This window comes from Halichoeres trimaculatus, unplaced genomic scaffold, assembly GCF_033239565.1.
Source record: "Halichoeres trimaculatus isolate MK-OKI-2021-1 unplaced genomic scaffold, fHalTri1.1 fHalTri1_scaffold_5, whole genome shotgun sequence".
NCBI classification, from domain to species: domain Eukaryota; kingdom Metazoa; phylum Chordata; class Actinopteri; order Labriformes; family Labridae; genus Halichoeres; species Halichoeres trimaculatus.
Genome location: NW_027437183.1, coordinates 4,366,262 through 4,384,371, shown reverse-complemented (window position 1 = coordinate 4,384,371; position 18,110 = coordinate 4,366,262). Strand labels below are relative to the sequence as shown.

Genomic DNA, 18,110 nt, shown 5'->3' with positions numbered 1-18,110 from the left:
GGGGATGGCACTGACACAGACATACGTACGTCTAAAATCTCATGTTACAAGTTAAAGGCTGCAGTAGATTGTTGAGTGTAAGTCTGGATCATAGTTCTGTAAAATAATGCTAACTGGTGCAAGGCCTGATGTTTCCCCACAGGGTGAGGAGAAGGAGGTGAAGACGATGTGCTGGTTCTCAGGTGTGAGCTAAGAAGTGACGACATGGACCTGTCCTTCCATCCATTGTTATTGGGAACGTAAAATCTATCTCCAATAAGATGGACGAGCTAGCCATGCTAACCCAGCAACAGAGGGAATACCAGAAGGCAGAGTAGCATCATGCGATTCACAGACTAACAGAGCTAACACCAGACACCAACGCCATGTTGGAAGAGCTTCACCTGCTGTGAGCAGACAGGATCCAGGAGACAGAGACTGAACAGACTGCTGAAGAAGCTCAGTCCTGGACCCTGTGGAGGTGGAGGCTGGCTGACTGGACAATGATGGACAAGCTGTCAGCATCTATTTTCTTATGGCGCTTTTTACACTTTCTATACACTTTCTTACTTTTGTTTTGTCAATATCTGCTGTGACTCCTCCTGAATTTCCCCCTTGGGGGTAAATAAAGTATTTTCTATTCTATTCCATTCTATTCTATTCTATTCTATTCTATTCATACTATGACTGTGTAATAACCTCATTGAAATCAAGGCATTGCAGCTGCTTAATGCCATCTTTACAGAGACAGCCAAGGGAGTGCTTGAAAGAGGCATTGATTTTTCCTTTTTCATTTTTTGACACTTCTGGTGGTTGTGACATTATTTTTCCTGACTCTCTGTCTGCTATATGGAGTGTGCTGCTCTGTGTGTGTGTGCCCACATCACATCAAGGCAAACAAAATGTATGAAATTGAATGCATAATCCATATTGACCTGCATATATGACAAAGTTTTTTTTATTAGAAATATTGTATAAAGTGGGGGGATCAAGACATTGAACAACTTCTCAGGCAGACAAAAAATATGGAGTTACGGAGTTTGATGTCTGAAGATTATGTGTCCAAAACAAAGGTTTGAAAAATATGAACTGTTAAAGAAAAGCTTATCGTGGTCCTCAAAGAGACCATTTCCAAGAGACTGACAAAGAGTTTTTTGGGAAACATAACAAAGACATACCCATTACCAGAGTTGTCATCAGAATTACATGTGAAACACAGATCTTAGCGATTGGATTTAAAGCCAAAAATGAAAGAAGTCTCTAATTATTATTTCAACGGTTGCCTCATAATTCCAATACAAATAGTTGGTTATCAGTGTTTTTCTGAAGAATGGTCTTGAAAATTGAGGGGTCATCTTATAATCAGGGTCGTCCTATATTCAGGTTAATACGGTAATTGTGACACCATAATTATTTCAGGGACTATAATCATAAAACCCGAATCTTTTTTTTTTTTTGTATCCCTACTTTCTCATTCATGCTCTAAAACTGTAAACCATATAGCCAGTTTGTAACATAGATAGAGGGAAGACTTAACACGCTTATGTGGCATGAAAACATATCAGATCAGGGTGTGTATTTCTTTCTCCAGTGTCAGAAAATAACAAAGGGCAGGTCTGAAAGCAGGGTGTGCAGTTAGTCTTTTGTTCTCCAACACTTTCTCTCAGCACACTGAAGAGCCCCACAGGGAGCAGAGGGGCTGCTGTTGCCCTGAGCAGTTTGAGAGTGTGAATGCTGACTGACAGATATACACACACACACACACACACACACACACACACACACACACACACACACACACACACACATACACAGAGGACGAGCTCATAGAGCCCCAGCTGTTGCCCCGACCAGAGTCAGAGGAGGCGCAGAATCTTATTGATTTTCACAAAAACACAGAAAAGTGTGCGTAGCCATGGTAACGCTTTGTCAAGTCAGCAAACTTGGGAGTGTGTGTGAGTGTGTGTGTATGTATGTGTGTGAGTGGGGGAATGGGGGTCCAACAGTGTGTCACAGATAAGCGGTGTCCCACTCAGGATTTTCTTTTCCCTCACCAGGCTTTGTGTCTGGCTGCTCACACACAGGCCTGCGTGGATTATTTTGTCAGGCTGCTGGGAGGAAACGCCAACACACACACACATGCTCATACACACACGCCCCTGACTCGCATCATTTCAGGTTACCATGGTAACAAAAAGGGTAGGAAGATGGTGAGTGAGCTGGTTGGTGTTCCTTCTTTTCCTGCGTAAAGTGCGATGCTGCTTAAAATGTAAGACACTGGATCTCATCGCTACAGAGAAAGATGGCGTGTGTCAAATCAAGTTAAAAACCAACAGATGTGAGCTGCAGACAGATTTTCAAACCTCTACATTACATCATACGCTATAGAAATCCCTGAATCTGTCTGTTAACTGATCAAAATGCTCTGTTTAAAACAAAAAGAAACCTCTTCACGAGATCTACACCGGCCTTAAACACCAAGGTCTGCCCTTCACTCTGCCCCCAACAAGCCTCTGTAGAGCTGGCAAATCAGAAGCCTTAAGCTTGGTTTATGCTTGATGTGCTCGTGCAGCTTCATGCGGACAAATGTCGTCATTTTTGCAGCCTCACCCTGCAGTTCTTTTGCAACGCTAAAATTTTCACATTGAAAATTTCTAACGTCCGCACGGTAAACACTTGTATTAACTGGAGCTCCTAGTGCCCTAAGTAAAGAACAGAAAAAAACTCACGTTCAACAGACAGAGATCATAGTAATAACTGTGTGATGAAAAATTCCTGGTGAGAAATTGCAGCTTAACTTGGCAGAGAAGAGGAATTAGTAGGGGTGCACAGATCACAAATATCTGGCTAATCACTGATCTTTAAATTTTGGGCTAATACCAATTTGGGCTGATACCGGTTTTTATTTTTATCTTTTATAACTGACAGCATATATCTCCAATGTTCTAATCTCATTTTATTGAGAATCATTGAACAATATTCAATATAATATTTTTGAAACAATAAAATCTTCATGTTTTCAACTTACACAACCAATAAAGTGTCCTGAGTTTTAGGTCTCAGAGCAAAAAGTAACAATGGCTGGCTGTCAGACTTTCCTGGAGGCATATAAGATCTGGTTCATATATAAAGATGAGCCGATCCCCCAAAATTAAGGAAATCGGCACCAATAGATCGGCCAGCTGATCGATTGTTGCATGTCTAGGAATTTGCAAAAAAATGTTGTAAACGTTTTCAAATATGGAGCTAATATTGTGGATATTTGTGGATTTGAGAACATATTTCTGGATTCGTAGACACATTTGTTGATTTGTAAACACATTTGTGGATTTGTGCATGCATTTGTGTACAATTTCTGTGGGTTTGTGGATATATGCATAATTTTGTGGATTTGGGCACACATATGTAACTATTTTACACATTTTACAACATATTACACATTAATAAAGTATGTCTAATCTAATCTAATCTAATCATTTGCAAATGTCTTTACATATTTGTGGATGTATTTACACACACACAAATAATTTTGCTAAATAACAGCTCAATACTATAGTTTAGAACTGTGGTAGACTTGTGTCTTCAAAACACTGCCCCCTGTTGTTTGGGAAAGGACCCTACGGGGAGTGTTAAAAAGTATAAAAGCCAGTCAAATTCTCTCATGCTGACTCTGCACGCGTTATTTCTGTGTGTCACGGTTTGGAAAACATAGCACAGCCTTACAAAGACACCAACTAAAACTGGCTCAAATAGGAGTTTTCTGTAACACCAGAGTGAAAAAAAATATTTTTAAGCTGTAAGTCATGTAAAACCATTACAACAAAACACCTCCTCTTTAGGACTGAAAAAACTGATATAGGAAAATATTCAGAGGTTATTCAGGGCAAACGTAAGTCCAGCCAAACACCTCCTGAGATACTCTGAAAACAACATTACCATAGCAAAGAAACAAACAACACCTCCTCTACTCACAGCCTTATCTCCCATGAATGTCCTCGCATGACCAGCATGAGTAACATTCAAATTCCTGCTCTCAATATGAATAAAAACTGATAAGAGAGCAGCCAAATCACAGGAGACTGCTCCACTAATTTAGCTACTTTAACATCTCTGAGGTTTGCTGTGCAACACCTTTTTCATGATGTCTTTTCTACTCCGGCAGTTTTTAGTGCCACTGGCTGGTGTTGATTGTGCTGCAGGATAAAAGTGATCGTCTCTTCCATTGATGTCACCGCGCTGAGATAAAACATCAGGAGCAGGAAGAGCCCAGGATGTTACAGGTAATGTGCAAAGTTGTTATGGCCCCCGGCATGGTTTCCTTCCTCTCTGACAAATGAATTTTCAACCGCTTTTCAAAGTCCATCCACTCACCATTTTGATGGGCGCAGAGCCCAGGTCCTCGTCTGTGACAGGTGTATCGTCACTCTCTACGACGTAAATGCCCTTCCTGGACAGAGCCTGGATGACGGACATGTGGGACTGAAGAGACGCCGCCTGCTCCGTTTTGAGGATGAGGGAACAGACGCGGCAGTAGAGTTCGCAGGACAGCAGCAGGCGGATGACAGGCGGCTTGATGTGCTCCTGGTCGTACTGGTCTGTGTAGAACGGGTCCCTTAAGTCCTCTGGGATATGGTCTGAAATGAAAGGAGTGGATTAGCTAATGAAGACTACAGACAGTGAAAGATACATCTTTAAAGAGGACATACCATGCTTGTTTCTCCTTTTCACTATGCCAGACTAGGATGCCTGTAAAGCATTTCTGCCCTCAGTACAAGTCATTTAGTTCCTTCATTGCCCCACAATAGCGTTCTCAATATCCTCATTTTAGGCCATTCTGAAGATCTCGTTGAAACGCCCCGTTTGGAGAATGACCTCCAGTAACCTCGCAACGTCACAGCCCTTTGTGCTCTGATTGGTCAGTTCTATCAGAGGGGCGGAGGGGGTAGAGCCAGGGGGCGGTTTATGCAGTATGGAAGTATTTACAAAATCGCCACATTGGATGGAGCAGACCGAGCGAGTTTGCTGTTTGCCAAAACTTCACCGTAAGGCATTGATAGCACTAATAAAATGGCAGAGTATAGGATATGTCCTTTTGTATTGGACCCCGAGTCAGACCCGGACGGTTCTGCAGCTCAGGAGGAAGAAAATCCACCTGGACACAGATCATCTCAGGACGCTTCAGTGTGGTGAGTCAAACCGGTACTGTAACATGTATAGTTTATACGTGGAGATATAGGCAGACTTCACCAATAAACTATTTCTATAACAGGGCTCCATCCTGCTCCTTCACTTTTCTCTGTCTGTTTTATCCATCATGCTGAAAGTGTAGTCTAAAGATCGCCTCTACTGTCAGTTCGTCACTATGTTATTACCGCAGCATTATTGTGGTCCAGGTTCACAGTGCATGTCAGAACAAGCATGCAAATATCACAGTCTCACAAGTATTACCACGTCTGCTAAAACTAAAGTGTTTTAACTGCTAATTCACCATGTAAAGCCGAGCTGCTCAGAAGAGCAGAGTCCCTGCATCCAGCACTCAGTCAGTCGGCTCTTGGTGGGTGTATCCCTCGGTGTGTGACTAACTGACATCACAGAGGAGGAGCTGCTTTATCAGATTACTCCAATAAAAAGAAAGGATCCTCGTGTCATCACGAAGGTCAAAATCTCGCGGCCAACTGGCAATGACCTATTTTCAGAGGCATCAAATCTCGTTCTAGGATATCAGAAACAATACAATATCTCATTTTTTGAAAATTCAGGGGGTGAAAGGTCTTGTTTTCAAATTTATTATATTATATGTAAGTATTAAATCAGGAATCAGCATATGTCCCCTTTAATGCCAACATCTCAGATGCTGCGCCCAGTGTCAACATGCTTGAGGAAAGTGCCAAACAAAAGCGCTTTACATGTAATATTTGCTCTTCGACAGCTTCAGTGTGCCTGAAGCAAATATGTCTATTTGTTATTGCTAGTCCCAGCTCATTGCTTAGTACATCAGGAAACAGATTGGAGTCCTGAGGTGCCAGTAATAATTAAAAACACTGTAGCCTCAACCGAAAGAAAACAATGACCCACGCAAAGGAGTCTGTTGCTTTGCATGTGAGGTCATTTCAAAACCAGAGCCCACGGCCTTATACGGGCAAAGGATGGAGCGCTTGACTCCAGGCGTGCACAGACTGCGAGATAACCCTTTTATTGAGGCTTAAAATAGGTCTCAAATGTTGCACAGAACCTGTCTAAAAACCTTCACTGCACAAAGCGATGTGGTGGCAGAAATATTCCTGTTATGATAAATCCGCACTGAGCTGCAGGAACACAGCATAAGCCATGCCTGTGTGTAGTGTGTGTATGTGTGTGTGCGTGAGTGTGTGGTGTGTTCTTAGTGTCTGCTCTGACTGACGGGATAAAGAGAGCTACTCATCAGCAATCTCCTGCTCACAAAAACAGGAAGGCAAGCGGGCAGGCCGCTTCTTGCTGCTTCTTTTGTGGATGATAATTCAGCGAGCAGAAATGCTGCACTGCAAAAGTCAGGGAGAAACCAGACTTGTTTTTTTTAAAGATAAATACATCTATAAATATTAAAAGTGACGGAGTGAGACTGAGTTTGATGTCTGAAAAAAGCTGCCCAAATCTGAACAACTGAGCATCACAATGTTTCTTATGAGAAGGTTTCCTGACAATCATCAATTTTAGTTGGAGAAAAAAAGGACAAAACAAAACACAATGGAGTACGCTAAGATTTTACATCCCCAAATTCACTTTGAGGCTTTCCTGGGTTTCAAAACATCCATTCATAGTTCTTAAGAACTGCTCCTCTCTTTTCTGATGTTAAAAAAGGCATCAAAGTGTATCACAGCATTTCCAGTGGCAGAAGGAATCCTCTGACTGAGTTATTTTGGCCCTGAACCTGGGACTTCAATTCATCGCTTATTTAATCACAAAGACAGTGGATTACACATCACACACAACGCCAAAGGCCGACAAGTGGTATGAAGGGCAGTCATCAAATCTAAAATGAGGTTAACACTGTTAGGTAACAGCTGATTTAACTCACCACAAGACTTATTTGTCATTTTAACAAGGTTTAAGAAACAGCAGTGTTGAAGACTACACCTTGTAAACTCTTGATTTATGTAAAAGAAAAAACAAGAGGACCAAGCGTAGAGCCTTGGGGAACTCCTTAAAATTCTGAGCTTTCAAAGCTGAAATATAAACCAGTGTTTGGTTCTTATTTGAAGTTAAGAAACGTCTTATTAGACTAAACATGAGCTACATTCACCGGACAAGTCTAGACGAATGTCTTATTTGAAGATATTAAAACGTAAGAATTACGCCAGAAGTACTAGAAATGAATGAAAATAAATCTCCCAATCTAATAAAAGGCAACATTTTTCTTATTACTCTTATCAAGCAACTCAGGTAGCATTTTGTCTTTTATATCTTGAAATAAGACACTTTTCTGGACCTGTCAGTTCAGTGTCACTTAAAATAAGGCTGAAAAAAAAACATTTGCTCAGATTTTTGCAATGCACTCTAATGGTAAGATGAGAAAATTGTCAAAACTGCAGGCAAACATTGTCAATGGTTTGAATGTGGCTAACAATAGCAGAGCTAGCACCTCAAGCATTGAGTCCTACTTGGAGGTTAACATACACATGTCTGTGTTGGTTATGCATTGTTTTAGTTCAGAGGTTAAATTATAGTTATTAAACCAGAAACAACCTGCACAGAATTTCATCTACAAGCTTTCACCAGTCATCTGTGCTTGTTTACATCCAGGTGGTAGATCATCGAGGTAACAGCTGATATGACCCACCACTGGAGATGTTTGTCACTTAAACATGGTTTTAAGAACAGTAGCAACTGCAAAGTGCCATCTACCCTGCTTTCTACGATGACACCCTATCAGTCTCCTTTGTTTGTTTACATCCAGGTAGTAGATCATTAAACAGCTGATTTTACCCAACACTGCAGATGTTTGCCAATTTAACATGGTATAAAAACAGCAACTGCCAGGTGTCATTTACCCTGCTTTCTGCTGTGAGGTCCTATCAGTCGCCTATGTTTGTTTACATCCAGGTAGTAGATCATTCAAGGAAACAGCTTATTCAATCCACTACTGGAAATATTCGTCACTTTAACATGGTTTTAAAACAGCAGCAACTGCAAAGTGACATCTACCCTGCTTTCTGCTGTGATATCCTTTCAGTCTCTTGTGTTTGTTTACACCCAGATAGTAGATCATTCAAGGAAACAGCTAATTTGACCCACCACTGGAAATATTCGTCACTTTAACATGGTTTTAAAACAGCAGCAACTGCAAAGTGACATCTACCCTGCTTTCTACGATGACACCCTATCAGTCTCCTTTGTTTGTTTACATCCAGGTAGTAGATCATTAAACAGCTGATTTTACCCAACACTGCAGATGTTTGCCAATTTAACATGGTTTTAAAACAGCAGTGCCTGCTTAGTGCCATCTACCCTGCTTTCTGCTCTGAGACACTATATCCCTTCCTATGTTTGTTTACATCCAGGTAGTAGATCATTCAAGGAAACAGCTAATTTAACCCACTACTAGATATCGTCACTTTAACATGTTTTGAAAAAACAGCAGCAACTGCCAAGTGTCATATACCCTGCTTTCTGCTGTGAGAGCCTACCAGTCTTCTGTGTTTGTTCACATCCAGGTAGTAGATCATTCAAGAAAACGGCTGATTTTACCCACCCCTGGAAATGGTGGACACGTTAACATCGTTTTAAAAACAGCAGCATCTGCCAACTGCCATCTATCCTGCTTTGTACTGCGAGATCCTATCAGTGTCCTGTGTTCGTTTACATCCAGGTAGTAGAGCATTTATAGAGCAATAGAGCTGCAGTTCTGGCTAGAGGCTGCATTACAGCTTTTACAGTACTTATGACCAGTTTCTGGCGCTTTTAATGATAAAAATATGAATAACTTGACTCCAACTCCAACTGACTTGTAAGTGAATTTCAGCACTGCAGAGTCAAGCTACAGTAAAGAAACATTATGATTGCTGTCGTTTCCGTTTCTGATGCAAATTCATTAAATCCGCTTGTAACAACCATCATCTCTCAGAAAATGAGCAGCATCTGTTTTGGTGTGATAAACCTCCCTGATAATGCAGCTCAGACTCTGCTGTTATGTAAGAATGAGCCTGCACTATTATAACATGATTAACCATACATCTGCTCATGCTCCCTTCACGTCCGTGATGTATACAATGTTCCAGCTGTAGAGGAGCAGCAGCCTGCCACACATGTTGAGAACAGACAGAGATGATAAATATGAAGCAGTGTTTATCTATGAAGCCTTACACGCAGCAGAGTGGGTCACTTCTGGAGAGTAAACAAAGCCGTTAAAACACTAGGAGTGATTGTGTGTGATAACAAAGGGGGCTGGTTGGGGCGAGACTTCACGTTTGACTTCATTCTGCAGACAATGATGTCGTGTGGCAGCTGCCCCCCATCCTCCTACCAGCAGAAGCCAGGCTGATAGATGCAGGGACTGGGTGGAGCAGGAGGACAGGGGCCTGGCAGCAGAAACTCAGGATGTGCAGGGGCAGAGTCAACCGACCGTGAGCAGCACCAGATCAGTGCGAGTGAAGCAGAGAGCAGGGTATGTGCCTGCAGCCATGACAGGTGCTGGCTCTCCGTCTCACTGGCAGCACGTCTGGCTCTCTGGGTAGCAGCTGTGGCACATGCTGAGGGCAGTGGGACAGGAGGGCGTGTATACAAACACTAACCTGTGACTGCAAAACAGATGCCCCTTAAACCCTGACATGGAGCATGTTTTCAATTCAGAGCCACGTCACTCTGACTGCTTTAACTAGCGCTGTGTGGGTCTGTTGGTCATTATACAAGCCTGCAAACAATTACACAGCATTAGCAATGCGGCTAACACCATATGAGCCATGGGCATCAAATGGGCCTTATATATTCGGTCCCCATGGGAGGGTTATAATTGTGGCTGCACCTGAGGGTGTCTCACAAAGCTTTGAAGCTAATGCATGCTCTGTATCATACACAAACAGCATCTCAGTGCACCTTTATCTGTGCGGTGCAACGTTCTTGTTTGTGTAGGGATGTAGTTACACGTCATCTTCCAGCCTGCATGGTTAGCAAGAAGACTATGATAACAGAAAGCAACAGACTTTGTTTGAACTCTGGGAAGATAATGAGTCTGGAGGTAAATGGAAGATAAGTGCTAGCATAAAAGTCTGGGTTATGTCTACGACTCAAACTTTACTGAAGACATCATTATAATGACCACAGATCTGGAAAAGACAGTCAGAGATAGAGGGAAGCTCGAGGATGATTACAGTTGATTTGTGCAGCCTGCACTGATACAGCAAACATGCAAAGCAGTAAATGGAGGCGGGGCTTGTGCATCAGATAGCTCAAGTGCTATGATAGCGACATGGCACGTAGCAAATCAAAGGTGAATAGCCCTGCAGTAGAAACAATAGCAGCTTCATGTGATGCTAATCCTGCAACACTTTCATTCTTTCGCAGATGATTGAGCATCAACTGAACAGCCGTGGTGATCTCAGGCTCCTTGTTTAGAGTTTGGAGGTTAAAAATTCATAATGTGAGCGACGTCTCTCAGAGAAAATCAGGCCAACGTTCTCACACATCAGGATTTTTTCACATGGTTGAACTTTAAAGATACTGACACTTTAATCTGAGAATATGCCAGCATCATCGGTGGGTTGTGGAGGGCAGAGATCTCATACCAGAACAAGGAACACTGACATGCAAAAGGAATTAAATCCCACACATTTGACTGCTCAACTTCCAACCGTAGATAAAAGGTCAGCGGCTTCACCGCCGTGACAATTAACCACGACATGCAGATGAGGAGCAGAGACTGTGGTGATCTCTTCTGGCTGCTTAGTCTCACTTAATACTCAAGTTTACACTTTGCCATGGGCCATAAACAAACAGTAACACCAAATCTAAGAATATTGAGCTGAAGGGGAAGTGCTAAAAACTGTTTCAGGCTGACTGCCTCCAGAAACCACATCAACACTGAGCCAAAATAAGCGATTTAAGAGCAAGAACAAACACGTTTAGAGCCTGGTTAAAGTTGCGGCTTGGGTCTGAATGGATCATCTGTGTATCAGCACAAACTGTAAGGGGATGAATTTGTTTATAACTTGTTATTTTTGCAAAAGGAGCGTAAAGCTCGACGACCACAGATACTACTTCCATAAACGTTATTTTACTAGATCTTTTTTACCTCTACTCTTATATTATAGGGGTATATTAAGGGGATGTCACCATTCAGTTTTTCATGGTGTCTTTTGCCGATACCAATCCAATACCTTTCTCTGGTAAATCCTGTACTCTGTTGGGTGAGTCCGTTGTAAACAATGAATCATATTTGTTTTATGAAAGTGAGTCCTGCTGGTGCCTCCTCGAGAAACACTCAATTTATGAATGTTGCAAGGCGCTGTTTTACTGCCATTGCTTTCCAAAGAGAAGTAGTAACATGTTTGCAACGTGGTTCGATTTACAGCAGCTGTAAAGTGTAACGGTGCTGAAAACACGTGGAAACCAGATCCGTCCAGATCAAGTAAGAAAATCAAATAACATCTGATCCTCCAAAAATAGTCAGCCGATCAGCGTATCGGATCAGGACATCCCGGGACAATGTTTGTATTTTAGTGCTGTCTGTCTCCTGTGCTGATGAGCTAAGGTCAATTTTCCACTAAGCAATTATTTTTATTTTCATGCAGCCTATGGTCGTACAACCTTAGCTTAGTGTTGGCTCAAACATCTGGACAGGTCTGTCAAACTGTTGCAATATTTTGATTCAGCTTCTCATTAGGGCTGAACGATTTTGGAAAATAACAGAATTGTGTTTTTTTCAGACCAATATTGCAATTGCGATTTAGCATACGATTTTTTGGGGGGGACATTTATCTTCTGCATTGTTCACTTAACACAAGTTTTAAGTCATTTTATAGTATGACTAACCAAAAAAAGATACTGGTAGCATTTAAACAAGTCTTTTTTGCATTTCTTAATTGAAAAAGAAAAAGGAACACTGTGAAATTTGACTGACCTCCAGTTGTCAGTAAGAGGAACAAACAAAGGAAATGAATGATTCCAGGATCGTCTGAATCAATAGCGAATTGAAGAAGATATCAATGCTTTTACTCAGCCTGAGTAAACACTCTGGGGTAGAACGATTGATTAGTTTACATGCAAAATCTGTGGCACGAGGGCTGTTCAATAGTCACCAATAACTTTCCACAGATTATTGGAAGAACCCCACCCCCTCAGCAGACATAAGGTGACAGAGATCCATGTAATGACTGAAAACATTGAAGATGATGGACTGGCCCTCTGAAGTCTGAACCTCACCCACACCCAGCAGTTTTGGTGGAGATGTAAAACAAAGTGGTCAGATCTGTTGAATATACAAAGGAAAGTCTTGAGTTGCAGAAGTCAGGTGATAACATTAGTGTTGAAGCTCTATGTATGCTTTTCTATCATATCGAAATTGGCTGATATGTTATCGGTATTGATATTTATTCATTTGCTGCCGGCCATTTTCAGGCATCTTGAACGATCTTTTGAGACCGAAATAAAACATTTTTCTCTGACTTTGTAAACACCAAAACTACCTAAGAAGAGTGGACTCTCTTCCTGTTTTTGATCCAAAAACAGACAAATGTAGTTTTTTGGATCGCGTTCATCTCATGCGCTCTGTCCTTTGATCCTCTCCATGGTCATTTTTTCTCATGATCACGCCACTCTTTCTCTCTGGACTACCTTGACACATCATCTCAGATTGTTGTTTTAAAATTATCATTACTATTTTTTTTTAACCAATATCGATATCGGTAAACATTGGTTAAACATCGTGTCTCTTCGTCCTGGCAGACTATCTGCGTTTGTTTATATCTGGCACGCCGCACGCGCAGACTGATACACTAAGCGGCGAGCGCCTCGTAGCCAGCTGTGGCTCTGCAGCGGAGGTAGCACCGTTTTACGACACGATGAGAACTAGAGCCTTATTTAGCGGTGTTTTTCTGTGAAAGGAACGCGCTGAAAATTCTCTAAATAAAGCGTGACTGCAGACTGATATTGGATTTTTTCTGTGGGAGTCCGCTTCTTCGTGTTTTTGGTCAAGTAAATATGGCCCCGTCTGAGTGCAGAGGAAACCGGCAGAGGAGCAGGGAGGGGGTGTTTGGTGCGAGTGCCTTGGGCTTCTGCTGCACAAAAGCACTGCTGTAGGGGTAATTTCTGCCCTAAACCTTGTGATAGGACCCAACTTGTTCCATCCTGGAGTATCACTTTAACGGTGTCACACCTGTTGATGTGATCTAATGGTAAAAAGTGAGCAGCTCTCTGATCCCTAAACATTGTCTTGCCTTTGAATCACAATACAACCATGGGTTGGTAAAAACAATGTGAAACAAAATACTCTTCTAGGATGAGATCACAATCACCCAGACCATTCGATTCTTTATATTATTAAAAAATTATAAAAATAAACACAAGTCATGACAGATTTTGGTTGAAAACTCTGACAGAAAGAAAGCAGCAGATATATTTACAGATAGATTGTTGGTGGTCATCTACATGATGCTGTTCCCTGGTTTGTTTCAAGCTGTTTCAAGCACAGCCAAAAAGAGACAAACTCTGAATTCCTACAACTAAACCCAATCCTCAAATCTATTCAAATCCTGGCTGTTGCACCAACAGACAAGACAGGAAAATCTGGCCTAAAGGCACAGTTACTAATGCTGATACTATCTGAACAGGGAGTGAGTGAGAGGTACAGCAGATCAGTATTTTCCACACACCAAGTTCAGTCTCACAAATATAGCCTGATCCTCATCCAGTGCCTGTCACTGGGCCTGATTTGGGTTCAGTCTCACTGGCCACCAAACAAGAATGGAAGGATGTGAGGGTGAGTCAGTGGTGGAGGCTTCAGTCGCACAGTGTCAGGGGGGAATAAGTGTTTCAAACTCAAATATTCCTTTCCTTTCCCTTTCATTGTCAATATGTCACCACTGAGGCTCTATGCAATCTGCTGACAACACCATGTGGACAGGAGTAAACACATTGTTGCAGCAATAACATCCAAAACTGCCCTGTGAATAGGCGGAAAATATGCTGCAGATTGTCAATGAAGTGGTTTTAATAGAATCCTCTGAGAGAATTTACATGAAGAAAACCCTAAATCCAGGAAACATGAGTCAACAGCCCGGTGTTTTTCTTATGTGAATGCAAAGTACATTACTTACCAATGCCATAAGCTTTGGCAAACAGCCACCGGAGGTTGGCAGCTATTTTTGCCCTGGCGGAGTCGTACATCTCCAGCGGTACGACGTCCATTGTGCCTTCTGCAACGCCAGACAAATCCACTTTTCTCCTGGTACTGTCCCCGCCAGCACACAGATCAACATCCATCCTTAAAAAAAAATAATAATAACAAGATGAATATGATGTTAGACTCACAAATACTCTGAATATACTGCTGAGTCAGGCACACGGTTAAATAACAGGACACACCTACAAGCTGCCAAGTCACAACTGCCCTCTGCATGGCTCATGTGAGTGGTGAGATGCAAGTGGCTGCGTGTTCTTTCCAGACAACTCAACTTGGGTTTCATCTGTTAATTCATATTTTGCCAGTAGTGCTGTGGAACACCCAGGTGCTCTTTCTCAAACATTAAATATGCAGCAATGCTTATTTTTTTGGACAGTAGTGTCTTCCTCTGTGGTGTCCTCCAATGAACTCCATTCTTGTTTCGTGCTTTATGTATTGTACATTTGTCAACAACGATGTTAGCATTAACCATTTGTAGGCCTGTCACGATAATCAATAAATCAATTAACCGAAAGATAAATAAAAACATCCTTGGTAAGTTTGCCAGCCTCGATAAACTGACACGTGCATGCATGTTTGTTTTCGTCCTTTCTTTCGACCAAAGAGGCTGAATGAGAAGATGGCTCGCTACTTCTATCTTTCCTAACATCGGGGTGCATAGGTTCTATAGCAGATTTAGCAGATTTATAGCAGAGTGAGCATCTGTCAAAAATGAGATCTTTGGGGTTAAGACAGGGCTGCTGGCGCGTACACACGGAGAGAGCTGAAGCGAGCGTCCCGAGGGGTAAGGAGGAAACACACGCTAATATGAGTGATGGCACGAAACGAGCTGATATGTCGCATTGGTTTGAAAATAGTGGCGACGAAGAAGAAGAAGGCCTCTTACTGAGGCTTTTGGTCGGCAAAGTAAATAGAAATAAAAGCGCCAAATGGTGGGCGCTCAAAGACAGCTACATTGACAAAGAAATGCAGCCCTTCAATACAGTTGAAAGCCAGAAATGTTAAAAATGTTTGACAGACAGTACGGATTGACTGGGAAAAAGTACATGTTACAAACAATTCAGGAACTGTATAAACTCCCTTTTATTAAGGCTATAGTTTTTATTGTTTTTTTTGTTTTGTTTTTGGAGTTTCGTTTTATTCTTTAGAGACAGGGTCTGTTTTATTGTTTTTGTTTAGTATTAATTATTTTCATTGACATGTATTTTTTTCTAAAAGAGAGTCCATTTCATTTTCATTGTATTTTTTTTCTCTTTCTTGTTTGTTAAATTTATTATATTTTTTGATTAATTTATTTTATTTAAAAGATCCTGACCTTTTATTTACAGTTAGATACTCTTAAGAAATTAAAGTTTCTTGCTTTTGATTTGATATTGTTATCACTTTATTATCCCATTTATCATAATTACATCAATGAAAAAATGGAAAAAAAAATCAAAATAATATTGACAATAAAATCGTTTATCGGCAATAATATTTTGGAAAATTGTCATCTAGCAAAATTTGTTATTGTGACAGGCCTAACCATTTGCGAAGATCTCTAGCTGGCTTCATGCAAGTCAACAATTCTTAATTGTGGGTGCTCTAAAAGCCTTTCTGTGGGAGGCATGGTTCATGTCAGGCAAAGCTTCATGTAAATAGCAAACTGGAAACAGGTGTATGTTTTATATAAGGCAAGACAGCTTTAACCCACACTTCCAATCTGGTCTCATTGACTGACCTGACTCCTATTAGCTCTTGAGGAAGTCATTCCCTCAGTGTTCACATCCTTTCTTTACCTGCACTGTGAATATTTACATGGTGTGTTCATATCTGTTTGTGTAGTATCACTTTAAGCAGACTGTGTTTGTCTTTTGTTGTCACTTGGATGAAGATCAGAACACATTTTGTTACCAGTTTATGCAGGATTTGCATACTTTTCTTGCAACTGCATGTATGACTTTACTAATACATTTTTCATAGATGAATAGAATAAGGTCTGAATAATGTATGACCTGAGGAAAATAGTGAAAGTGGTCGTCTGTTATCAGTTGAAGATGATGAGTTTGAGATTGCACTGCATTTATCTGTTTACTTTAGCACAAAGGTTAAAGCTGTGACTGTATTCTCCAGTAGAACTCGTGTACCTGTAAGCAGCACCCATCCCACCCTGCCATTATGCTCCCATTCACGGCCCAAAGCTGACTAGACAGGCTAGGTGATGGCTAGTCAACTACAGGAGACATAACTGTGCAGTTAGGACGTGGGTATAGTGATTTCACCTCATTTGTATGACACAGCTAACATTTGTTTAACTGTATGCACGCTAAAGGGTCATTCATGCAAATATAAAGCAGCTAGCTCCCAGTTAGCCTGCTAGTGCTGCATTCATCGGCCCCATGAATGACGTTAGCTGGCTGGCAGGACCTTACCTTGAAAGGTGTGGTGTATTTCAGTCACCCTTCAGTTTCCACGGGGTAAACAATCAACCAAGGACCTGCCCTGCAGTGCAGTGGCCCGCAGTGTGGAAATAACAACAGCAGCAGCGACACATCGTAGCCAGCTAATAATGCTAGCAGTGAGGGAGGCGAGTCTGAATGGTCTCCTCCCAGCAACAAGAGCCTGTTCGCGGCCTGCGTGACAACCGCTTCACGGCAGTTGGAACAAACGCCAGGCAGGAAAAATGAGATCCACGCGTCACGAAACAAGATTTTAGATACTCCACAGATTAAATTTTTTCCCCCGTTAGGTCACATTTGCAGATATCCTGGTAGGTCGGGCCGGTGGTGTGTTCGCGCTCTGCCCATAGAAATGTAATTACCATCCCAGCCTCCCAACGGTCACGTCTGCGCATGCGTGATTACCTTCCAGACAGTTATTGGTAATGTTGGTAATAACTGCCAAACGATGCCGAACTCTGCTTATACTTCTTTAACTCTGAGAGTTTAAATACTCAGAAAAGTTCAGTTTGTATGTACTGAATTCCATTTTAAAGCTTTTTTCGGCAAGTGACAGGATGTTAGGTGGTTGTTTCTTTTGAAATCACATTATAAATTAACGGAAATTCGCCATGTTGAACACTTCACCGTCGTCTCCTCTTACTTAATTCGATTCTTGTATTGTCCCATTTCTTTTTTTTTTTTAAATTATTATCATTATTTTTTAACATATTGGTATTTTACATACTTTAATTAATCTTTAACTTTTATTCGTACCATTTTATTTATTTATCTTTAAAATAGTTCACTGTGTTATTATAGTTATATTAATAATTTGGCTTATTTTTAACTTTCAAATTGTTTATTTTAATAAATATCTCTTGAGGTATGCATTAGGTCTCCACTCTGATATTGCTTAGCGACGCCATCTAGCGGTAGGACGAGCTACAACAACTTGAAACGCTCAAGTGGACATTGAAATGTACGATAATATTTAATTTTTCAAAAAGTAAAACTGGTATATCATTTACATTCCATTAAAACAAAGTAAAATATTTTAAGTATTTTTCTTTTTTCAACAGTGATAATTATGGCATTGTCGTAAAATTAGAATATTACATAAAACTAATAAAAGAGTTTTTTTAATACAGAAGTGCCCAGAAAAGTATGTCAATTTACTCGTTCTAATTACTTGGTTGAAAATAAGAATAGTGTCTTAATACAAAAAAAAAAAACAAACAGGAACTTTTTTTACTCTGTGTCAGCAAGTTTGGTATTTTTTTTTATTATTTTATTTTATTATTGTTTTTTTTGTGAATAAGTGCTCCCTTAGTCTGTGTTTG

General features: G+C 40.9%; 1 protein-coding gene across 3 annotated transcripts in view; it reads right to left on the bottom strand.

Moving 5' to 3' along the window:
- The window catches only part of camsap1b (calmodulin regulated spectrin-associated protein 1b), a 41,380-nt gene extending 24,198 nt beyond the window's left edge, over positions 1-17,182 (bottom strand). For all 3 annotated transcript variants that reach the window (XM_074669740.1, XM_074669741.1, XM_074669742.1), the window contains exons 1-3: positions 16,762-17,182; positions 14,265-14,431; positions 4,351-4,613 (exon numbers count right to left, since the gene is read on the bottom strand). In XM_074669740.1, the coding sequence (XP_074525841.1) occupies positions 4,351-4,613; positions 14,265-14,430 (429 nt within the window). In that variant the 5' untranslated portion in view covers position 14,431; positions 16,762-17,182. The remainder of the gene's footprint in view (positions 1-4,350; positions 4,614-14,264; positions 14,432-16,761) is intronic.
- Positions 17,183-18,110: the final 928 nt, after the last annotated feature.